The following is a 25,950-nucleotide window of genomic DNA, read 5'->3' as shown; positions in this document are numbered from 1 at the left end:
CACACCAACTTTTCCAGAATTTAATTGAAAATTATGCAGTTTGTCTCACTGTACTCTGAAATTAATGCACATTTGCAACATTTAAAATTCTTTATTGAGCATGATAGTGTTTTGAAAGTAAAAAAAAAAGATTCAAAATCACATTTTATGTTGGACTAAAGGACTAAAAAAAGACACAAAATGACAAAAAAAAGACACAAAATGACTTACAAAGACATGAAAAGAATTCAAAAATGGACAAAATAGCCCAAGACTCCATAGAGTTAAGTTGTTAACCCATTTCTTGTTCCCTGAAAAAGGCCTACTTGTATAATTCTGAAATGTACATTATTTTCCAGTTTTGGTTAAGCTTACCTTTTTTTATTTACCTCTGGCAGTTCACCACTTACCTTTGTACCCTTTCAAGCTGTTCATTTGACGTGAACTGCTTGAATTTCAATAAAAAACTGGAAAAATTGGGGTGTTCTAAAACTTTTGACCGGTAGTGTATGTCTATGTGATTTCTCTTTATCTTCCAGAATAATAAAAAGCACCTGCAGTAAACCCTAATTCCTCTACAGTAACACAGGTCTATGCTGTTTCTGTTAAAAAATCAATCCATCTTGTCATAACTTTGTGTTTGAAGCTGTCAGCTTTGTGAAGAAAGACAGCCTCATGTAAACAGGTCTGTGGGGGGTTACCCCTTTGTAGTTTGGTCACGCTGCGCTGTCTGAATAGCACAAAGATTCCACTCAAATAACAATACAGGACACAATACAGAGGCTCGTGTTTACAAATAGCATCCATGCCTTTAACACCTACTAGCCCGGACTAGTCAACAACCATCTTGTGATCCTGGCTTTGTTAACTCTTGTGCAACATCCAGTAACCATCAGGATGATAACATGTTTGAATCAAATAGGTTAAATCATTTATTAAGGCTTCTTCTGCCTCAAACTGAGGTATTTTTTCCCAGCTGACAGTCACGTTGCTTCCTAAATAAATAAATAAATAAACCGAAGTTCACCAACAAAGACATTTGACCTTTCAATCGGAGATAGGCAGCAGACAATATGACAATGAATTTGCTTTGCAATCGTGAATGGTGGATTGTGACGTTGTCCGTGGGTTCCAGACAGCGTTGTCCAGACAGACAGAATGGTGAGATAACATAAACACAGACAAGAGACATAACACTTCATTCACAAAAGCTCTTTTCCATCACAGCTATTTGGGTCACTTGACCATTATTGTGTCCTGTCAGTACAGCGCTGAGCCAGACTCGACTCAGACTGCTTTCCATGCTGTTCTTTCCCTAAGGTCACGCCAAGTAGGTGACGGGCTGCAGTTAGTTAGTTCTAACACTATATTTTAGAGGTTTTTCACATGTTAAGTGACAGAAATACCTTGCATTATATATATATTTTTTTTTAAAAGTGATGGCAATGATTCTAACTAAACAGGAACAAACCAAACAGTAAATTTCTTTTCATGCATTTATTGGCAACACTGCAGAAGGGATTGATTACAAAATGTGAGATACAGGATCAGTCACACAGTTTCAGGTAAGAGCAGTAAATGATATATATATATATATATATATATATATATATATATATAAAGTCAACTTCAAAAGCACTCATTGTCAGATCCAACAGCGTGTTAGAAATCCAACAGGGGTCGATTTGAGAGAAAATGCATTATCCAGGAGAATGTGGTCAGGTACCGGGATCCCAGCTACCTGAACTGGAGATGTCAGCCCTTGTACTGGTACATGCAGGTGCTAAGACCGCATAGCACAGCACCTGAAAACAAGCACAGTAAGTTAAGCTTAAAATTCACAATCAATCCTATATGTTGTCTGATTGCACAGTTCTGCTTTGAGATCATGCAGGCCTACCGATATCTCCGAGGACAGCCGTGATGACCGACGATGTACTCCTGGGCATAGCAGAACCGCCTGCAGAGTCCTCTATACCCACATGTCCAGTACTGCATTTCTGGATCATCGCCTGCAGATAAATAGATAATAGATAATCACAAACATCCTCCTGATGACTTCAATTCTTGACCTTTTGGTAAACTGTGACCCCGATAAATCCCTTCATCTTAAAAAAGAAGCAGTTAACATTGTAAATACTTAAGAAAAGTCTCATGTTGTGATTTAATTATTTGATTTACTTCCTCCCAGAGTCACACAAACAAGCCCAACAATTGAGCATTTGCCATATCATGATTTGCTTGATTTGATCTCACACAGTAAGAAAATGGGTGTATCCGTTGCTTACCCTCCCCGACTGCGAGCATCAGGAGAAGCACAAGGAGAACCAAGCTCAGTCCCTTCATGTTTGGGTACCAATAAGCTTTCAGACACTGTTGTTGACAGGCTGATGCTGCATTTATACAGCATTTCAACCCACGGGGGAGGAGTCCGTCGTGCTCTGTCCAAATCACAATAACAAAGTATCGCTGAATGATGGCAGTCTGAGGGCTGAATTTCAGACCCATCAGCTTACTCAGCTCAGTTAGCACCTGCAGCTTCTTGAGAATTTAAGATAGCTTTTAGGAATATTACAGAAAAGGTTATTTCATTTTTCTGTGCAAAACAATACTTTATTATTCAACCGTTTCCAGATACTGCAAATGATCTGTACCTGCTGTTCACCAACACAAATATTTTAAAAAAGTGTCAGTTTTTTTGGTTTTGTACTTACATACACCCCTATGGCTGTACCACAAAGAACTCCTTCAAAAAGCCCAACAACAAGCCCTCCAAAAGTTATAATTATAGGTGAAATACTATCTAATCTGTTTGTTTTAGACACAGTAAGCAGTACAATTCTGTCTGTCCTGCTGTGTTTTCAGGGCTGCCCTCTGTTCGACCACTGCTCTGCCCACATCTCAATATGGCAGTACTTCATGTGTTATTGCTGATGCTGTGAAACTACAATCAAACCGCACAAAAACAGGCTGCTCCAGTGACACAGGGCGGGATTGTTAACAAAACAATAACAACACAAGGCACAGACATACAGACATGTACTTGTGTAGTATGCCCCCTAGTGCCCAGGGCCATGTGTATGTTACTTTTTTATTTTATTTATTTTTTAAATGTATTCATTTAAAATCGATACATTGATTAATGTATTTTTTTCATAAATTTTCCTTTGCACCCCTAATTTATTTCCATATACTCATTTAATTTCTATATTATTTATTTATTTTTAAAGTTTTTTTGGGAGGCATTTTTCATGTTTATTATTCAACAAAATAATTATATTTATAATTATGTATAATTTATTATTATATGTAATTCAAATATAATATTGATTATATATTATAATATATTACAAAGTATTAGCAGCAAATTGTAAGTGAAATGTCAAAAGTAAAAGTACATAATGCATAATAGCCCCATGTAAAGAGTTGCATTTATTGTATTTTTATGATTAGATAGATTTTATTCATGATGGCCAAATCTTGATAACTGTAATTGTTCAATAATCATACACTTTGTTGGTTTGATACACTTTTGTTCATGTTGCTGTTATTCTCTCAGCTAGCTAGTTTACTAAGTAACAAGAAAATGTGTGGTGAAAAAAATAAATTAAAATTGGAAAACTTAAACCTAAAATATGTAAATGTATATGTATGCAAACATATACCTAATATTGCTTAACAAACTTGGAGTTTCTTGTTTTACCTTGTAATTGCTTTCCAATTACTTACTGTTAGTTTTTGGCTGTAATTTGCATAAAGTCCAGTACTGTCAGATTTTCAGATATTATGGGCCTTGGTTACATGATGGCTACTTGTCATATTTTTTTTACATTTGAGTAAAAGATTAATGATTTTATTTGCTTAATTAACATTATTGATGTTTTTTTTGTGGATGGAAAATTTAAAGCAGCCAAATTATTATTAATAGATTATGTGTGTCTCTTTAATAATGGACAGTATTGTGCAAAGAAAATTTACCACCAAATCACTTTTTAAAAAATAAATAAAAATATCTAACAATAAAAAAATAAATATAGAAAAGTAAATTATCTGAATATTTGACTTATACAAACATTCCATAATAAGATAACGAATCCAAACAAACAAATTTTAACTAATATTCTTTTTTTTCCTTCTTTTTTTTAATTCACAATACCAATTTACAATATATACAGTATTTGCCAGGGGGTTACAGAAAGAAAAACAAACAAAATCAGACAAACATCAATTCCAAAACAGAGGGTAAGATACTAAAATAAAACAATAAATAAAAAAATAAAAAACACGATGTATGATTTATCAATCAATAAAGCATTTGTCCAAAACAAAGTCAGTTTTCAGAGCCTTCTTGCTCTTAAAGCCTTTAATAGAAGTACAGTACTGTGAAACTTCCCAAAAACAGAAGTAGCTGTAAAAAAAAAAAAAGTCCCTTTCCCTCTGATTTTCTTCAAAAAAAAAAAAAAATGTTAACTAATATTCTTCTGTTAATTTGAGTAGTGTAATGACGCATTTTTACGTCTTTACGTAATGACATCACTCGTCATTTAGCAACTTTTAGTAACAACTCGACCTTCCCTGAACCTCCCCTGAAAAGTATTCGGCAACAGTGGACGGACGGTGTGCCCTATCATTCCAAGATGGCGGACCTCCTGGGCTCAATCTTAAACTCGATGGAGAAGCCTCCAACAGTCGGCGACCAGGAAAGCCGACGAAAGGCTCGAGGTACACCACGCTTCTAGCCCAAATAACGACTCGATTCGCGTTAGTTGACAGCTGGTGAAATGAATTTGAGGGGGGAAATGTGTGTAAGAATGGCGAGGAGAGGCGGAGAGAGCTGCTGTCCCGGGGTTAGCGCCGCCTCACTGCCGCAGACCTGAGGTCACAGTCCGGACCGGTGACGATCACCGTGGACTACTGTTGTTGAAAATAATTCACCGTCGCGAATCATTTTAATACGGTCGAAATGTCGATATTTGCGACCGTGTCCAAACAGTTCAGAATACAAGTGGCACTGCTTTTACTTTCATACAAACCTGCTAAAAACACTCACAACCGGCTGCTGCCTTCTTCTCCCAGCATGTTGACAAAGATAACAAGTTTCCTTTGAGTACAGTGATGGAATGTAACAAGCACATTTACTTGATTATTTCCACACCTTAATCTTTATACTTCCACTTCACTACATTTTTAGAGGCAAATATTGTATTTGTTACTCCACCACGTTTAGCTGCCGGCTTTAGTTGTTTTTCATGTCAAGATTTTACATTAAAAAAATATCCATTTAAATGATTAAGTAGTTAAAGTTAGCCCTGGACAACAGTAAAATGCTGCTTATATAAATGCATCAGTAATATTAATCCAGTTATGTATTTGCAATATATATATGTATACCAAGCTGAGTTGGGCCATTCTGCATAACAAGTACTTTCACTTTTGATACTTTAAGTACATTTTGATGCTGATACTTTTGTACTTTGACTTCAGTAAGTTTTGAATGCAGGCCTTTTACTTGTAGTGGAGTAATTTCAAAAGTGTGGTATTCGTACTTACTACTGAAATGAGAGATCTGAATACTTCCACCTCTGCTGTGCATTTATAGTGATCTGCTGTAAGATGTAAACTGATGATCCCTTTTTATTTCCATTTATGATCAGCTTTACCTGCATTATTTCTCTGCCATTAAATTCACCTCTTTGAGTATTAAAAAACCAATCATTTTTGCTATTAGCACAGGCTATGGACATTTTATATGTAGAAAAGGTGAAGAATGTTAATAAAAAGTGTGCATAATTTATATATTTGTAAATTACAGATCAGTAGTCACAAACCCTGCTCCAGAAGAGCTACTGACCTGCATGGTTTAAATATCTCAATACTCTAACACACTTAATTCGCTTGTTATCAAGCCCTTAACAAGCTTCAGCTGCTCTACTGTGACCAGGTCAGTCAAATCAGGTGTGTAACTGTAGGGAGATACTTAAATTATGCAGGATGTTGACATATAAAACAAGTTACCTCTGAGAATCTATAGTTATCTACCTTTACATATCAACTTCTTGCAGCCCCCTTTTATATCCAATCATGTAACAGAATTAAAAGTGCACATAATTCATGTAAATTGTAGATCAGTAGTAAACATACTCCTGGAGAGCTACTGACCTACATGCTTTATGTATCTCCATACTCTTAACACACCTAATTTGAATGATCTGCTTGTTATCAAGACCTTAACAAGCTTCAGCTGCTTTATAGGGAGCAGATCATTCAAACCAGGTGTGTTTCAGTTGGGAGTTACTTAAATAATGAAGCCACATAGAGATAGACGGTAAACACTTTACACATTAAAAGTTACTGAAAACTTATGAAGGAACCTGTTTTGGAATATGTTGATTTTTTTACTGTCTGCACCTGAAAACAGTTATTTTTCAGACTGAACCTGTAATACTATGGTACTGCTGAGTGTCTGCAAATAAACAAAAGCCATCCAGTTTTCAGTTGTTGTGAAGACATAACCACAAGACGGCGGTGATTAAAAGTGACCAAATCCGTTTCATTAACTGTTATGAGTATGCTTACCAATAAAACATCAGAGGCTGGCCGCTTGTAGACACATGCAAGAAATAATAGGAATTGAGTCACTCAGTACTTGCCCTCAATGATCTGGAAATGTGGTCTGGGGTTTACAGGAAGTCTATGTCTTGATTAGCCTTTTTTTTGTGTGTGACTGAAGTCTTAAAAATATAAGTTGCCCAGTTGGAGCTGTAAGACTACGTGATGTGGGTTTACAACGGAAACTTTTAAAAGCTATCGGACACAAACAAACCACATTAAAACTTTTAATTTCTGTCCTTTTTTTAAGAGCAAGCGGCGAGACTCAAGAAGATGGAGGAAAATGAGAAAAGGAAGAAAGCCGAGTTCAGGAAAAAGGTGAGAGCTTGCGCTTTATATACAGCATTCTTCCTTTACCACTGTTGACATTAATCACATCAAACTCACACAGACTCCCTATGTGTCCTGTTTAGATGGAGAAAGAAGTGTCAGATTTCATTCAAGACAGTTCCCAACAGAAACGAAAATACAATCCTATGGGGAAGATTGAAAGGAGTATATTGTGAGTAGTGATTACTTCAGATAATTACTATAAGCTGCATTATGCAGAACACATGATATGCTTGGTTATATTCTGCCATTTCATTTTTTCCTGTTTCACAGGCATGATGTTGCAGAAGTGGCCGGTCTGACTTCTTTTTCTTTCGGGGAGGACGAGGAGAGCCGTTACGTCATGCTTTTCAAAAAGGTCTGTGTACTTTAAAAAAGCTTTTTGCAGTAAAATTGAAAAAAAAATTGTAAAATTGTTTTGTTTTTAAATGCAGTGCAATGCAATCATATCCATACATACATACTACTAGACTTGCACACACATGGATAAAGATTTAAACAAAAGAAGGTTTTTTTGAGGAAATGTACACTTTCCATTTCTGCCATATTTCTTCAAGGAGAAAGTGTTTCTTTCTTTTGCAGAAATTTCATGAAACATATCATACCATTCCTCTATAGATGGAGTAAGACATTTCCTTGTAATGGCCTTTTTGCCAGCAACACTGAGTATGCTTTGTTTTTATATTTATGGGTGTTGAATGAAGTAGTCCAAAAAAGAGATCATGCCACTTAAAGGTTACTATTGTTCCAGGTAGAGTCACTAATTCTGTGTAAATTTTAAGTAATTGTAATTTGTAAGTTTTGAATCCCAGAGTTGGATATTAAAATAACTTGAAGAACATGTGACTTATTTCCTCCATGTGTTGTTGCAGGAGTTTGCTCCATCAGATGAGGAGCTGGAAGCTTATCGCAAAGGAGAGGAGTGGGATCCACAGCTGGCAGAGCAGCGGCGCAGGCTAAAAGTAAGCTCTTTTTTTTTTTTTTTTTCATTGAGCCTTCTTTCAGACATACTCCTCTTTAACAGCCTGGAAACCAGTCAGATCTGCAGAGCTCATGTTTTATTTGCTGTGGCAGATGCGTCTGATCCCTCTCCCATTCAGACAATCGTAACAGTTTATCTTATCTGGCCGCGTTTCATACAACGACCAGCATCCAGTGAAGCTCACGAACACCGATCAAACTGTCAAATAAATTTAAATATGAATCAAGATTGTTTGACTGCATTGCGCATTTCCCTGTTATCTCAGTCTTCATCTGTTATGCACAAAGAACATAAAGTTGATAAGTTCAATAACCCATAAAAACATATTTAAAATAACCTATTTTTAGTTGCTTTCACCTCAATGGAGCACAAAGAAAATCACATTACACTGTGACATAGAATGCATTGATCAAACAAGGTTTATCGTTTGTCTCCTTTGTATGTATTTTATATGCAGAATCTACCATTGACTGTTACAAGCGCCATTAGAAGGGATGTTAAAATTAGTTTATAGGTATATATGTATGTTTCGCATTTCAGCTAGAATGCATTTCACATTGATGATATCCAACTTAAGCCCCTTTCAGATTCGCCTTCAGTCTGCTGCCTGGCTATGCTGGTTCCCCCCTTCCCATGTGGCATGTCAAAAGCCTGTTCATGTTGTTGTGAAAATGTATTATTATGCTCATGTGCTGAGGTTTTTTTCATGCTTTTTTTCCTCCTTTCCTCTCCTCACGTGTGCTGTATTTCTCTCTCTTCTCACCCTGTCGTCCTGTCCTGTTTACCTTCGTCATATTGATTGTTTGTGTGTGTTGTATACGTTTGGATAGGATGATGGCCAATTTCGTTGTAATGGTACTTGTTACTTGATCAATGACAATAAAGGGACTACTGAACTGAACTGAACTGAACAACCTGGTCTCACAGAAATCCGTGAAATAGCCACGGATTTCGCTTAACTCAAAATCCGTGGAATAGCCACGGAATCACTCAAATTTCCGTGAAACTGACACGGATTTCGCTACAATGCAAGTTAATGACAGTCATATCCCGTAGCTATTGGTTTGTTCCAAGTCACGTGACTTTCAAGGTCCCAGCGGTCAGAACAAAAAACATGGCGGACAGTTCTCTCATTTTTAGTGAAAAATCAATATTTTGACTTAGTTTCTGCATAAAAATGGATTTTAATCACATTTCTAGCGAGAAATATATGTTTTATTTTCTAAATCTTCACTCAGTGAATGTACATAATCACTTTGTATGTTGGAATAGCCACGGGATATGACTTGCATCATTAACTTGCATTGTAACGAAATCCGCGCCAGTTTCACGGAAATTTGAGCGATTCTGTGGCTATTCCACGGATTTTGAGTTAAGCGAAATCCGTGGCTATTTCACGGATTTCTGTGAGACCATGTCCCAGAGGCGTAATGAGGGAACCGAGTGATCGTGGCTCGCTAACACCTTCGGAGGTCTGATTTCCATCAGTCTGACTTTTTTCCCCCCTCTTCACTGTAGGAACAGGCAGCATTGGAAGAGACAGCATCCAGTCAGACAAAGCAGCCAGAAACATGTCCCAACTCCAACTACAGAGACAAGTACAGTCACCTGATCGGCACCTCGGCTGCAAAAGATGCAGCACACACACTGGAGGCCAACAGTGCTTACGGCTGCGGTGAGTAAACGTCGTAAACACTGATTACTGCATTGCACTGCCTCGCTTAATTCACACCACGGTTCTTCTTACGACTTTTTATTTACTCATTATTTCCTCTCACAGTGCCTGTGGCTAACAAGAGAGACACTCGCTCCATAGAGGAAGCCATGAACGAAATCAGAGCGAAAAAACGACAGAAGATCGAGGACGACTCGGGGGCACACAGCAGCAGTTCATGAGTCTCTACCAGCTTTCTGTCTACTTTTGTGTGTGTGTGTCTGGGTGCATTAATGTGTCTGTGTGCACAGTTTAATTCATCCTATAATGCAATATCTTGTACTTCAGACATTTAAAAGTATAACTTAAATGGCATCTGTTAAATCCAGTATGTATGCTGCTCTCTGTCTTGTTAAAATCATGAAATCTTGTTAAGTGGAGGATGCTCAGGTGAGTGTGATCCAGGAGCTGGATTACTGTACAGTACGTGTTAGACATTTGCTTCTGTCTATTATCAAGCTTCTCACACATGATCGAACCCTATACAGTATGAAGACCCTGTACAGCCGATATCTTCATGCACAGTTTTTAAAAGGACAGTGATTGGCTGGTTTGTTGCAGCTGTGCATTTACAGTTGTAAGTGACATTTTTAACATCAAAGTATTTTTAAATGTTCTGATCCGCAGCCAGGCTGGATAAGGTTTTTAAAGCAACGTTTAGGAAAAAAGTCACGGCTGAAAAGTCAGTGTTTCAATTATCCAGTACAGCTTTTAAAAGAGGAACAGGGACACAGTCTAATTACCAGCTTTTTTTTTCTTAGTATCAACAGTTTCAGATCTTTGTAAAGTCGGAAGCATGCCATTTTTTTGTCTTACTGTTTTTCTTGTTTTACTGTATTGTGGATTTTAGGAATCTGTGATTAAATCGTGAGATTTTCTTTGTTTCAGTTCATCTGCACTGACTGTGAATTAAGCTGTTACTCTTTTATAATGAAGCCAGGTGATGGTTTGCAGTAGAAAGGGAGGGAGCATAAGTACCAGACTCATTGTAGGAATATGGGTCGCATCTCTTTAGTTTGTCATATCTTCGAGTCAGTTTTGTGGCATCTTGATGTCCATTTTAACATGGTTGGACTGTTTTATCCCCCAATGTGTGTTAATAAACAGAGAACAGTGTTAGATCTTTGTCTGTATGTTGCCCTCATTTCTTGGTCACAAGAAACCCACCTCAACCAGCTACAACATTACAGTGCACCATAGAAGTAATAGTCAATAATAATGGTCATGAAAGGGGCCATTTATACTATTCAATAAGTATGACCTTGAAATAAATCCTTAAAGATCATTTGTGCAATAATTATGTAATTAAATATATAAATTAAGCCAAAAAATATATATGATTTATTCAGTAAAGTTAAATAAATAAAAAGGTGTGTATTTGTTTTATTCTCAAAAAGACCTATTTAATAAATTAATTCAGAATAATAGAAAAAAAAATTTGGGAAAAAAGTGTGTTGAAAAAAATAGACCTTTGAAAAACGTGAAATTTTAAAATAAAATTATTTATTGAACTATATTGTCTCATCTATATATTTATATTGAGGTTAATGTATGTATTTTTATTTTATTAATAGACTAAAGTTTAGAATGCCAATTATTTTTTATTTCTACTTTAATAAAATTGTGAATGCAGGATTTACTTATGATCTAGTTATTTAGTGTGGAGATCATATTTTTCGTAAAATACACAACACATATGTATTTTTATTTTATTAATAGACTAAAGTTTAGAATGCCAATTATTTTTTATTTCTACTTTAATAAAATTGTGAATGCAGGATTTACTTATGATCTAGTTATTTAGTGTGGAAATCATATTAATAATCATATTTATAATCACACAACACTTGCTCCACATCTGTTTTGGGGTCATACCATCACTCCACTATAATGTCTCACAGCCTGCACTACCCTTTCTCTCCTGCAGGAGGCGCCATAGATCAACCAAGAGCAGAGTTGCATTTTTTGTACGCCTGCCTCACACTGTCCTGCAGTTTCTGTCCTGCAGAAACACACTTACAGCGCGCTGAAGACTCAGACACGCACATGCAAAAAATGAAGTCCATGTTTTTCTTCTTTTTCATTATTTGGTTTGCAGATGCAGAGCTAAAACCCCGGAGAGGTAAGACCCAGACCCTGCTGATGCTTGTTATGTCCTCACCAAACGTGTGTGGAGCTTAAAATAAGGAAAAAGCATGAAAATGTGACTTTAAAAGGAAAGTTTTGTCGTACTAAACCAAAACTGAATGCTACTTTTAGAGTAGTGTGCCAAAGCCTATAGCTCCAAACATAACTTTGCTGTTTAGTGGTTTAAGTAATTCTGTCACAGAAGCCAAAAAAAAAAGTTAAACTTCTGTTTTTTTAATGGTCTGAAGTGAAGTGGGATAAGTTTCTTAGTGGTTTCTCCTGGTTTGCATTACTATGAGCTCACTTAGTGTCTTTGGCAAATGTTGTATGTATTAGTCACATGTAAAGGCTTTTGTTTTTGCAGTTTGGTTTATCTGCGCCACATGTAGCTCATCCTCCTCATTTCTGATACCTACAGGATCTGGGGTGGTTTGTACTTTTAAAGACAAGACATACAGTCCAGGAGACAGCTGGCATCCCTATCTGGAGCCCTTTGGATTCATGTTCTGCATGCGCTGTGTCTGCACAGAGGTAACATTTATTTATCAGCCCTAAACAAGCATCCAAATGAGTAAAACTCAAGTTACTCGGCTGTCTGAAGTGGTTGGTATTTAAAGGTGCTTGTAAACTCTGAATATTGCTCTTTCTTAGACAGGCCATGTGAAATGTAACACTATCAAGTGTCCCGCTCTGCCTTGTGAAAACCCAGTTGCTGAGCCTCAGCAGTGCTGTCCAAGATGCACAGGTAGACTGTCTTCTATTAACAAGCAATCAATGTTAAATGGAGATTTTTTTTATGACTGTGTAATGTGTGATCTCTCCTCAGATGAGCCCAAGATCCCTGCAGGGCTGAGAGCTTCAGTGAAATCCTGCAGGTATAATGGAAGTGTTTATCAGCCAGGGGAGACCTTCACTAAGCTGGACCTCTTCCCATCCAAGCAAAGCAATCAGTGTGTTATGTGCACATGCTCTGTAAGTAGCTACTTTTATTGATTTGGTGAAAAAATATCATAATCTAAACACATGCACAATTTAAGACTGTATCATTTTACATGTTTTTAAAATTCTATTTGAGAAATTCCTTTTATTTTTACTATTTTCAGAGTAAACTTATCTGGTTTACAGACAATAAAAAACAGAAATGTGAAAGAATAAAAAAGGAAAATAGCAGATTTTTTTAATGATAAAACCCCAATCCTTGCCAATAGAAATTTTGGAATAAAAAAACATATTTTTGAATATTCTCATCACTATTCTCCATTCAGTGGGAATTGTTTTCCTCTTGAACAACATATTGAAGCCATCACAGCTTAAAAGTGGAGAAAAATCAATGAAAAAAGTATGTTTAATTACTAGATGCACATGAAAGGAAAGAGTTTACTCTATTCTAGAATTAAAATAAATATGTTTATGCTCTCTAAATACTGTACAAATTGCTGGAGCCACTAGTGCCACATAAAAGTTGTCAAATGTCTTATATTTCATGTATAGAAATCCAGTAATTCAATAATTAAAGTGTGTGTTTGTGGTATTGTGTTGCATGTAATGTTACATTGATGTGTATAGTGTATGTCTGCCCACTAACTTACAGTATTGCTGCTAATGCCATGCAGTTAAAGTGTAATATTTAATTTCAAATTCTGAAGTTGTTAAAAGCGTCTTGCTTTGGTTTGAGGGTTGACTCACCTCGACGGGATCGGCAAGAGAAAATGGACGATTAATTTAGAAAACCAAAGGCAGATATCTCAGAGAAAACATTGAAGTGGAGCCAAACTTGACATCACCCTGTCCTTTAAAAGGACTGCATGATGAGAGAAGTTAATTTTACGAGTTGTTAAGTAGGGTTCATTAACAGATGTTTCCAAGGAGACAACACGTAATATACTGAAGATTCCTAGTAAAAAGCAAAAATCATGTATATCATCATAAAATTCTTGGATTTCTTTGTTAATATTAACTTCATATGCAGTTTCTGTTGAGGTCTGATTTTACTGGAACATCCTCACAGATTTGCTTATTACAAACAGACAGTGTTGTGATGATTTACTGCAGTTTTTCTGTATTTTGTTTTTTGCCTTGAGTTGAACAGGTTGTACACTGGTTGTAGGTATATGTAGTTGTTTTCATAAAATCAGCCACTACTGTGTGTGTATGTGTGGCAAAATAATATTTAAGTTAATTTTGACAAAAGCAAAATACACACGGCCACTAGGGCTGGGCGATATGCCCCTAAAAGAATATCACGATATTTCAGGCTATTTTTGCGATGACGATATTCTTGACGATATAAGGAGATACTTAAAAAGATATAGAAAATATGATTTTTTTTTAGTCAGTATAAATAAATAAAAATCTAACATGTAGTTTGAAGTGCAAATCTCAACAGTTGCCAAATAAAAAAAAAATTACTCTTGACTCTTGATTATCAGCAATAATAAAAATAACCATTTAGGGGTTTCGGGGGCATATTTTAATTAATTTTGTAAAGGAGAATAAAGGTTCTTGTATGTTTTATTTAAGGCATCTTATTTTGACAGTCTTCTTGTAAATTATGTGGTGGATTCTGTCCTCTTATTTTGACAGCTGCATGTGTTTAGCAAGAGGGAGTAAGTAGCTTTTGATGATTACAACAACTTTTACCACTACATCAAGAAGTAGGAACATTGCCAATATCATGATATGCATTTTTTTTAACCATAAAAAAAATATACCGATATTATCGTGAACGATACGGTATGGCACACCCCTAACGGCCACTACATTAGGTACACTAATAACCAGTGAGCCAAAATGCCTTGTTGATGCCAGAGATCAGAGAAGAATAGCCAGACAGGTTCCAGATGATAGAAAGGCAACAGTAGTTCAAATAACACCAATATACAACCAAGGTATGCAGAAGACCATCTCGGATCGCACAACATGATGGGCTACAGCAGCAGAAGACCACACCTGCCACTTTATTATGTACACCTTGCAGCTAATAAAGTTGACAGTGAGAATATTAGATGTAAGAAGACAGAGAGAGACTGTGGACAGTCCATAAAAAGTGCATAAACAGGTCTAAAGAGACCTGCAGAGTACTTCACACATGCTTTCTGGAAAGAAGACATTTTCCTTCCCTTTCTTTTCTCAGAATGGAAACATCTTCTGCGCTCTGAAAACATGCCAACCGATCACCTGCTCCTCTCCAGTCTCAGTCCCAGATACGTGCTGTTTGGTGTGTAAAGGTAGTTAAACTCTTCCAAGCTGCAAAATGGCTTTATTCTGTTTCCAACCTGCAATTACATGGAATTCAACATGCAGATTAGGCCTGAGCATATTTCTGATAATATATCACAAAATGCAAATAAATGCAAAAAGATAATCAAATAAATATTAAATGTAATGCATTTTGTTTTACTGTAATGCACTTAATCAGACAAAATACAGAAAACATCACAATACCATCATAATAGAATTCAGCTAAAAGTTCATATACAATACCTTCACATTATTTTATTATTTTATTGTATTATTATTATTATTATCCATGTTTATTTCATTGTTGCTCATTGTTTTTTCCTCTTTGGTCTGTAGATCATGGCACCAGTGGGTCGTCATCAGCTGAGGATGGAAACCAGCAGCTGAACAGAGGCGTTGTACGTTCTTGCATATTTATCATAAAATGAAGATTGCTTTCATATGCCTATCTTTAAAAATGTATTTAAATGCAGTGAATAGCAGCCATATGGTGTTATCAGCTGTGCAGCTGAACTTTAATTACAGGACTTGGTTTCAAGTCTCAAAGGCAAATGTAACTAAGACACTAAAACAAAGCTTCAAATTGTGACATTTCTGTCAAAATCACTTTATTATACATGTCTCATTTAAAATGTCGCCAAAAATTAACCTTTTGGAATGACTAGATTCTGTTAAAAACATTAAATTCTGCTCCTCAGTGACATGATTGATTCTGCTGAGATGAACGGTCACGTGACAAATATTCACTGTTCCTCTCTGCAATCTGTTTACACAGAGCAGAGAGGAGAGGACAGGAGAGGTTGTAAAATGCAAATAGTTTAATATGTATAGCATGTGGAGATCAAATTTTTACACTTTTGGGCTCTTGGAAAGGTGTTGTATATATATTCCATTTTATTCTAATTTAAAAAAATATATTTATCAGACAAATTCAACTTGCATTTTTTTCTTTTTTTATGATTTATGTCATTATTACTGTGTTATTCTGCACAAAATACATTTTGTTCTCACTTCTATATGATTGTGCTGATTCCACAGAGCTGCAGAACTTGTATATTGCAGTGAAATACAAGGCCACAGTGAGTAAAAATGTAAAAAGAGCAACAAAAAAAAGTCCAGAAACAGCTTGTTGGGGTTCAGTGGGTTAAGACCATTGGCTGATAATAAGTTGTTCTGTTTGACTTGCTGAAAAGATCGCAGTGATTCAGAGATCTGCAGCCAGAACTTTTCTGATTTATGGCGGGATGAGATGTTACTTCAGCTATCACTCGGAGGACAAGCAAGCGGAGCCAAGAGCTGAATAGATGAAAGATAACGCTTTCATTATATCTGTGTTTACAAAAGAGGCATTCAGTGGACCAGTGTTCTGGAGAGCAGAGCAGGGTGCGGTCCGACCGTGCCACTCCACCCAGGGTCAGGACTTCTCCCAGAGGCCTGAGCCTCAGTAAACTTAACCTCAAAGGGGCTTCGGAGACCACCGTGAAGATTCTGTTGCAGAGGAAACACCAAAGAGGTGAGACTTTGTCAAAACAGAAAGATCCTGTATAGGTTCAATTTTATAGACATGTTCCTCACAACTTTACAATCGCTTCCATATGTAGCACAACGCTCAGATGTTTTCCATTTCTCGCAGCATGTTTATACAATGGCAAGACGTACTCTCATGGAGACATGTGGCACCCAGTTTTGGGTAAGGTCCTGGAATGCATCCTGTGCACTTGTACCGATGGCCTCCAGGACTGCAAACGCATCACGTGTCCCAGCCAGTACCCATGCCAACATCCTATGAAATCAGCAGGAAAGTGCTGCAAGACTTGTCCAGGTAGTCTGGCTCATAGCATAATGAACTGTTTACACTGACACTATGCTGATTGGCTGTTAACACCAGCCACGTAACCTGTCTGTTTTGTCTCTCCAGAGGATAAAACTGAAAATAACCAGACCCAGTGCTATCTTGGATACAAAAATAACCTCTTGGTGTATAAAGTGGACTCGTCTTTGAGGGTCGATCCACCCAACACAGTTCGGATCATCGCTGTTGAGAGACAAAGTACTTCTGAGGTGGAAGTGCAAGTATGGAAGACTGTAGAAGGTACTGGGACTACGACATTAAAGGAATAGTTTGACATTTAACATACAGTTGCATGAATAAACATGATGAGACATTTTTATGGATGCACTCCACTATATCAGCATGCCATATGGTCATAGTGGCTCTTAAATTTAAACATTATTAACCTTACAGAGCTACCTGCCATTGTCTGTCAACTGTCCTCACTACCGCATTGCATTGTGGGATAGTTATGCTGGCGTACTGTCCCGTGTTTGCAATATGTAATATTTCAAAGAAATAGTATGCAGTTTACCCATTACTACAAACATAATACATAACAATAATAATTATATTATAATTATCATTTATTATTATTATTAATAATAATAAATGATAATATAATGTTATTAATATGTAATGTAATTAATAATATTTCACTGAAATAGTATGCAATTTCCATACTACGTTTTTAATGAATAACAATAAACAATAAATATTAATGATAATATTAACAATAATAATAACAATAATGTAATTTATATGTAATGTAATTAATAATATTTCACTTAAATAGTATGCAATGTACATACTACTGCATACATGATTGTTAAAAATAAATAAATAAATAATGATAATGGTAATAATAAGAAATAATAATGTAATTAATAATATTTCACAGAATTGGATGCAGTACAAACTACGATGTACATAAGTAATAATAATAATAATAAATTTGACAGCTGTCTGTCTGTAGAAACCATAATGTGCTTTAATATATGTTTGCAAAAAAAAAAGTATTTTCCAAAATGTCCACAAGATTTTTTTAAAGATTATAAAGCATTGCAGCACAAATGTCTGACTCTAATCTGATTTCTTGATTCATAAAGGTGTTTTACAATTAATGGAAATTGGCGACGTTCAAAGAAAAGATATTGTGGATCATCCAGAAAATTACACTTTACTCACAACACTTGATGAAGGTTTGTTTCATTATAACTTTATATATATATATTTTTTTAAATACTACAATTTGCAGAAATCCTCCAGATATTAATTGAATTTCCTTCTTTTTTTCCAGAGACGTGGAGAAAATTTAAAGAGGAGGGAGAGAAGCTGAGTGCAGCTCCTCAGACTACAATCTGTGAAGACGGCATTCGGGAGATGGTGACTTTCCTAAACCCCAAGCAGATAGAAGAGCTGTGTTCACCATGATGGTGTTAACTCTCTCTTTATATCAACATCTCCAATCACTGCATGGTTAACAGACAGTAAATACTTTATCCATACATGCATCTGGATGTTCTGCATCATTCCTGTAATACAAGTGATACATTTGCCATTTATAATACTGCTTATTGATTGTTTTCCATCATGTTTTTTAATCATCACATTTTTTAAAATGTAAATTATTAGGTTACGAAATACTATAGCTATAGCAGCGTCATGTCTTTCATGACTTAAACATTACAGATATGAAAAATAATCAGTATTTTAGAATATGTTGGGTGAGGGGCCACCTTCTGTTCAGAATGTTAAGGGTTTTTTAAGGATGTTTTATGATCAACAGCATATTTATTGTAAATACAAACTGAGGTTTTGTCACCTTATTTAAAGTGTATCAGTACTTGTATGATTTCTGTGTACATACATTTGACTGTCTGAATGTTGTTGTTTTTTTGCATTATGAAGAAAGAGGCGTTGAAGTTTAATCCACCAGAAAATACACAAGTGTGTGTTTAATAGTGAGCAAACAGCCTTCTTAATTCTGTCTGATGTGAAAATAAAGACGTTTTGTAGCTCATTTTTATGCAGCCACAGGATTTGGTTTGTTATTTTAGCCTCATGACATTCAACAACTCCACATACCAGAAGTATTTGTATTTTAAAGTCATTATAGATGATGTAGCTGAATGCACTCTGTACTTCTGCTCACAATTTTAACCCATAAAGTTTTCTTTCAAGTAGTGCCTGTGTTTAGTGGAATCATTTACACTGCACACAGTTAGAGGGCTTTCACACCTGAGCTGCTTGGTCCGTTTGAAACAAACTCTGATACTCTGTTTACTTTTTGCTGGTGTGAACGATCAAACAAACTCCGGTGCGGAACAAAGAACCAAACTGTGATCCGCTAAAAAATGGGGCCACGTGGCGCTTCCAAGTGCACCAGAGCTTGATTTGTTGCAGTCCTAACCAAAGGAAGGAAGCAAACCAGAACACACACTCAAAAAAATAATTAAGCCCAAAACGTGGACTTTATGTAATTTAATTACATGTACATTTTCCATGTAATTTTGTTACATAACTTGAATGTAAAAGGTCAAATTAAATGCAATGTTTTTCTTTCATTTAAAAGTAATATAGATACATTAAATAACGTTAATGCAAATTTCTACATAAACCGAATGTGTAAATTTACTTAAAGTTTATGTATACTTTTACATAAACCTTATGAGTTTATTCAAGCATCTCATACGCAAGCAGTTATGAAAAAGTTTCTTTATTAACATTAAGCACCAAATTGGGGCAACAGATTACTGTTTAGGGAACACATATTCAACATTAATTAGTTGTTAGCATGCAAATAAGTAACATATTGGCTCTTAATTAGTCATTATTAAGTAGTTATTAATGCCTTATTCTGCATGGCCTTATTATACAACCAGTAAGACATTAACTAAGAGTTTTCCCTCAATAACCTCAGAATTATTGCTTATTAGTAGTAAGTAAGGAAGTTGTTGTATATGAGTTATGATCTTAATATGCTTTACTTTGTATGGACTTTATGTCTCTTTAACTTTTTTTGTAATATTGAATGAACTCATAAGGTTTATGTAAAAGTATAAATAAACTTTAAGTAAATTTACACATTAAGTTTATGTAGAAATTTGCATTAAAGTTATTTAATTTATCTATATTACTTTTAAATGAAAGAAAAACATTGCATTTAATTTGACCTTTTACATTCAACGTATGTGACAAAATTACATGGAAAATGTACATGTAATTAAATTACATAAAGTCCACGTTTTTGGCTTAATTCTTTTTTTGAGTGTATATTAAAACCTGCAACTTGCTTAGAAAAAGTTCCCCCACATATTCTGTCCAACAGGCAAAGGACATTGTTTCCAATACTTGGTGCGTTTGATATGCAGTGAGGAAGCAAACCAAACCAAATGAAAAGCGCCTCAATGTTGCAAGTTCACCACTGAATCGTCCACCAGATTTTATATGTTAAAGCACCCTCAGATCCTGAGAATACGTACCTGAGACAGGCTAAAGATGTGGCTCATGGAGCTCAGAGCTGTCTTTGATTTGCTGATTCATTTATGGTGTGCACGCCGGCCGCAGCAGAGTGGTCCTCACGCTGTCGTCGCCTGGAGGCTTCCATTAAACAGAACTCCGGAAGGCCGGATAAACTTCTTTTCCCGCTGGAGATGAAATGTTATCAGAGGCATCATGGAAATGAAAAGCAGAAGTTCAAACTCCATCCACCCACCCAAACTCGCACACAGAATATTTTCTCAACATCAGCATTTTTTATAAAAATCTCATTAGCAGTTAGGAGACCAATGTTCTGATAACATCTGTCTCACACCTGTGTTATCATTCTACATCTTCCTCAAAATTAAAGGGTCAGTTTATGAGATTTTTTTTTTTTTACCCATAACACCTCATTCTTACTCTTATACAGTCATGGAAAAAAATATTAGACCATTGTTTTCTTCAGTAATGCCTGGTACAACTAAATGTACATTTGTTTGTACAAATATAATGATAACAACAAAAAATAGCTCATAAGAGTTTAATTTAAGAGCTGATTTCTGATTTCCATGGTTTTCTTGATAATAATCAAAATCATTATCAAGAAAACCATGGAAAATGGCTAGATATTAGCTCTTAAATAAAATTCTTATAATCTATTTTTGTTGTTATCATTATATTTGTCCAAACAAATGTACCTTTAGCTGTATCAGGCATTAAAATGAACAAGAAATTGAAGAAAACAAGGGTTGTCTAATCATTTTTCCATGACTGTATGTTGAGTAACAGTGATTCAGGATGGGCGTTTTATATTGCAAAAAATCTGCACGTGCACTGGCAGAACAGTATTCTCTTCTTATTCTTTCCCATAAAGAAATGTCCCTTTAAAGTGAAAAGCAACAACAATCTCTTGCAATATTCAGTTAAACCAAACAACAGAAAGAAAGTTAGCAACTTACGGGTGAACATAGTGCAGTGTTTTGCACCTAAAGAGACAGAAATTTCATTTAGAAGAAGACCAAAAACAGAGATAAAAAGAGAGTAAATGAGGTCAAAAATGAATGAATGCAAATGTTCCTCTGTATCTGCAATGTGTGTAAATAAGAAACTGTGCATTAAAATGTTCATGTGTCAACTTAAGGGGTGATAATTATATCAGCATTGTGCTTCCATTGCCCCAAAGTGGCCAAAAAGTAAATTACTGTAGATTTCATGTCCGCCAATAGACTTGTTCTTAAAGGCAAAATTTGGATTTTCTTAAAAAATGTAATACAATTATAATCCCTCTCAATTATATCTTAGGACACACTAGAATTGGCGAAAACATCCACTTGGACTTTAAGATGAAGGTTAGAATTTCTTGGTCAAAGGTCAAAGGTCACTGTGACCTCACAAAACACATTTTAGCCATAACTCAAGAATGAATACTCTAAACATGACAAAATTGAACACAAATATCTGATAGGATACAATGATGAAGTGATGATGCTTTATATCCAAAAGGTCACCTCTGACCTCTCACACTACCTTCTCCTGACATTGTTTTCCCCCTTCAGCTCAACTGTAATGGGCGCAGACACTGCTGACACAGAGCTGTGGAGAGAGGTCTGGCTATGCGAGAATATTTCACATTTTCAATTGCTTGATGGTCTTGAATGTTAAATTCCAGTGAATTTTATGTAACATATAATATTGCTGGATGTAAAATTAAGGCAGCTTCCTGTTTTCTCACACTTAAACATAAAATTTAATGTAAAAAAAGAAAGAAATTGTAACAGTAAAAAGTCGAAACAATAAAAAGTCTGGCAGCAAAAGTTGTCAAACACACCGGCATCTTAAAGTAAAAAAATAAAATAAAATAAAATAAAATAAAATAAAACAAAATAAAATAAAATAAAACAAAATGAAATAAAATAAATGTGGTTACTCTCCTTACACTCTAGTTTATGGTTGTTGCTTTTGTTATTTTATTTTTTTAACCATTTTTTTTACAGTGTATCAGAGGGTCCTATGGAAACTTAAATCATATCACTCCAAAAATAATAAACATTAACATTGAATCTGTGTGGCAGTGATTCCACTCTGATCTAACACAGAGGAAAGGTGATAGATAATACGGAAACACCACTTCCACAAAATATGTCATGGAAATAATGAGCTCGGCAGAAGCCATGTAATCATAATAGCACTGTGTGCAGTCTGTCCGCAGGCCTGTTTGATCAACAGGTGTCAAATTATCACTGCGGTTCCCATGACTCAGTCAGTGTGCAACTGCAGATTTGGTAGACTGAGTGGGCGCTTCAGAATAATATTGCTTCCCTTCTCTGTGAACTCCCGACGTGCTCTCCGCGTCCCCTCCCCTTCCACAATGACTCATTGTGTTTCTTTCACACTTTGCGCCAGACAGCTCTGTCTCTCTCTCTCTCTCTCTCTCTCTTCCTCTCTCTCTCTCTCTCTCTCTCTCTCACTGAAGGCATGAAACAATATTTTGAAACGGACGCACTCCGCTTGTACGCCTTCATTACTCTCACAAAAAGGCTGTCACATTTTTGTGTAAGCTGTTGGACCTGACAGTTTACAACAGTCTCCCCCTTCAGTTGTCCACAGAGGCTGTTCCAGTCAACAGGGTGAGAAAGGGTTGTTCTACTTTATTGCTGCCAACTTAAATTAGTAATTAACATTTTCACGTTGCCACTTTCCCATGCGGGTCATTAAATGATGAATATGACAAATCCAGATTGGGATTGGTTTTCAAACAGGCTGCAGCCGACAATGTTTTGATATCTTTGTCTTTTTTGATAGAAAATCCTATCAGTGCTCATTTTGTGCATCTTTGAATTCGTCTCACGGGCCAATTCAGCTATGCATGCGAGTCTTGGCTCTGGCAATTGTAACAGCTGGGGGCAGTCAGTAGGTATAAATCATGCAGTCGGTCAGCTCTCTGTGTATGTGTACTCCGCCCTGCTGCCCATGTAGCCCAGATTCAGCGAGAAGGGAAGAAAATGTGAGACTCGGGGTCACGACTCGGCCTGGGATTGGAAGCACTCCTGAGCCATTATTTTGATATTCACAAATCTAATTTGCTGTCGCTTTATATGTCAGAGAACATCAATTCATACAGGAAAGACTTAGCTCAGGATTTTAACAGATTTATAATCTGTATCACTGCAGTAATCATGCAAAGGAAAGCAGCTGAGTTGAACTAATTTCCATAAAACATTTCCTCGTGTGCTACAGCAGGTAGTTCCTCGCTGATGCGTACAGTGTTTGTGAGGAACTGAAGCATTGCAAATCAATCAGGCAGCCTTTTGATTCAAAGGGAGCCAAACTGTGTTAAGTTAATTACGTCTGATAGATGTGTTTGCTTTCATAGCTGATTAAGGTGCTCAGCAGAACCCCAGAGTTTATACTTCATCAAAATACTTCCGAAATCTATCAAGGGCTCTGTTTTTTACACCTTTACCCTCTCATTAATTAAGTTGGCCCTGATCATTTTAGCTGATGGTTGGAATCCGGCCAAGAAGCTACAGACAATACAGGGATGCATGTCATGAACACTTTGGTCTTCATCCCCTTTATCCTGGTCAGGCTCAGTTTAAAGGTCACAATTTTAAACACGTGCTCCAAGTGAGTGCAAACTATTAAAGACAGATCACAGCGAGATCTTTTGTCCCTCAGGATGCAGAAGACCAACAACAACTTTACGGTTATGATCTGTAACTAATAACGGCCTCTTTTCAGATGCCAGGCGCGGTATCCGAGGCCTCTCCAGGATTACATGATAAGTGTGTTACAGTTCAATTGTCCCATCAAAAGAAATAATGAATAGGTCCGCTCCACAGTGAACTCATTTGGCACTTGAGTAATGAGGAGTGTTGATGAGGTATTCAGGCCTATTCGTCCTGAGCCAAATCTGGTGTCTGAGTCTTCACAGGGTTATTCTCAAAGCTTAACTGTTGGCCCTCAATTTGAGAGTCAAACAAATCTTACCCAAACATTTCTCAAGGCTTAATTGCAGCGATGACTGCTCCAGATGTGAGAATGTGCTGCATTGAAATATATATACAGACACACACACACACACACACACACACACACACACACACACACACACAGAAAAAACACTTATAGAAATATAAACACAGATCCGTCTTGCTTAAGACACAGACCGTCCATGCCTTTTGTTATTTTTTGCTTTTGGACAGAGTATCTTACCCTGCTGCCAGAGTTTGTTATATCACTGAGAGCACGGATGAAAATGTGTTTTCAGTTAATAACTCACCTCATCAGTTTTTCATGAACAAAAGAGTTTACAGAGGAAAAGCGAAGCCTTTCTGTCTGTTTATTCTGTGTTGATGTTTATGCGAAGAAGAGTCCAATGAAAATAAAACAAGAGATGAATTTCTTATTCTCGACAACTTTTCCTTTGTGCTTATCACAACCGAACCGAACCTTCAGAATAACAACATATTTGTAGGAAAGTAATTGCAGACATGTGTGGATTGTGTAATTATCTTCAGTCTTGAAGTGATTTGTCATATTAATAGGCCATTTTCAATTCTTTAGCATGGATGCCTCGATGAGGTCAGTTCATTGTTAATTGAAAAAACAAAAAGGTATTTTCAAAGAAATGAAATAGAATACTGTTAAAAGAAAAATAAACTATAATGACCTGTTACATTGATTTACAATGTAAAAATACAGGAAATACACATCATATTGCTGAATGCTTTAAAGAAATCGTAAAAAAAAACAAAAAAACGAAAAAAGTCTGGCAGCATCATTCTATCATATTAAAGTAAAAAAGAAATTTTAGTTATTCTCTCTCTCTCTCTCTCTCTCTCTCTCTCTCTCTCTCTCTCTCTCTCTATATATATATATATATATATATATATATACATACATACATACATACATACATATGTACATATGTACAGTACATATACTTTTATCAAAATTATCTTTTCTTCAGTGTAGATCACTGAAACAGAAACAGAATGTTGCACTGTTCAGGCTGATCTTACTCACTGTTTTTACTGTTTTAACTAAAGTAATGCACTATAATGCATATATAACCCAAGTAATCCTGAGCCAAGTGCTGCAGTTTATTACAACGTTTATTGTTGGGTGGTGGCCTTCAGTGGCCATAGTAATAATGACAGGAGCAGAGGTGGAACTTGGCCTGTGAGGAGGAAAGGTCAGGGGTCAAAGGACACAGGACTCTTACTCAGTGGTGGAAGAAGTATTCAGATTCCTTACTTAAGTAAAAGTACTAATACCGCACTCTGAAATTACTCCACTACAAGTAAAAGTCCTGCATTCAAAACTTACTTCAGTAAAAGTACAAAAGTATCAGCATCAAAATGTACTTAAAGTATCAAAAGTAAAAGTACTCGTTTTGCAGAATGACCCCACTCAGATTGTTAAATATATTCTCAATATATGATTTGATAATTATTATTGATGCATTTATATAAGCAGCATTTTATTTTCTCAAGGTAGGGCTCATTTTAACTATTTAATATGCTTTTATGAGGTCTAATTTAGAAAATGTCACTTTAAACTTTAAACCGATCATGTTTTTCATGTTAAATCCCGATCTGAAAAGTAACTAAAGCTGCTGGCTAAATGTAGTGGAGTAAAAAGTACAACATT

The 25,950-nt window shown here is 36.0% G+C and overlaps 2 protein-coding genes across 7 annotated transcripts; both read left to right on the top strand.

Annotated features, from left to right (window-relative positions):
* Positions 1 to 4,579: 4,579 nt before the first annotated feature.
* Positions 4,580 to 10,739, top strand: spag7 (sperm associated antigen 7). Of its 6 annotated transcripts, none has more exons than XM_059351193.1 (7): positions 4,580 to 4,701; positions 6,839 to 6,906; positions 7,002 to 7,090; positions 7,192 to 7,276; positions 7,791 to 7,880; positions 9,419 to 9,575; positions 9,681 to 10,739. In XM_059351193.1, the coding sequence occupies exons 1-7, from the start codon at positions 4,617 to 4,619 to the stop codon at positions 9,794 to 9,796; spliced, it is 690 nt and encodes a 229-aa protein (XP_059207176.1). In that variant the 5' UTR covers positions 4,580 to 4,616; the 3' UTR covers positions 9,797 to 10,739. The 6 variants fall into 6 exon arrangements, with proteins under 6 accessions (XP_059207176.1, XP_059207179.1, XP_059207178.1 ...); XM_059351196.1 differs by lacking the exon at positions 4,580 to 4,701 and adding an exon at positions 6,234 to 6,304; XM_059351195.1 differs by lacking the exon at positions 4,580 to 4,701 and adding an exon at positions 6,305 to 6,428.
* Positions 10,740 to 11,495: 756 nt separating this feature from the next.
* Positions 11,496 to 18,833, top strand: chrdl2 (chordin-like 2). Its single transcript, XM_059351189.1, has 11 exons — positions 11,496 to 11,736; positions 12,160 to 12,272; positions 12,393 to 12,486; positions 12,568 to 12,713; positions 14,875 to 14,968; positions 15,318 to 15,379; positions 16,326 to 16,494; positions 16,615 to 16,803; positions 16,900 to 17,073; positions 17,922 to 18,014; positions 18,113 to 18,833. The coding sequence occupies exons 1-11, from the start codon at positions 11,505 to 11,507 to the stop codon at positions 18,244 to 18,246; spliced, it is 1,500 nt and encodes a 499-aa protein (XP_059207172.1). The 5' UTR covers positions 11,496 to 11,504; the 3' UTR covers positions 18,247 to 18,833.
* The last annotated feature ends 7,117 nt before the right edge of the window (positions 18,834 to 25,950 follow it).

Source organism: Centropristis striata, chromosome 15 (assembly GCF_030273125.1).
Source record: "Centropristis striata isolate RG_2023a ecotype Rhode Island chromosome 15, C.striata_1.0, whole genome shotgun sequence".
NCBI lineage: Eukaryota > Metazoa > Chordata > Actinopteri > Perciformes > Serranidae > Centropristis > Centropristis striata.
Note: the sequence above shows the minus strand (reverse complement) of the source record. Positions and strands in the feature narration are given on the sequence as shown.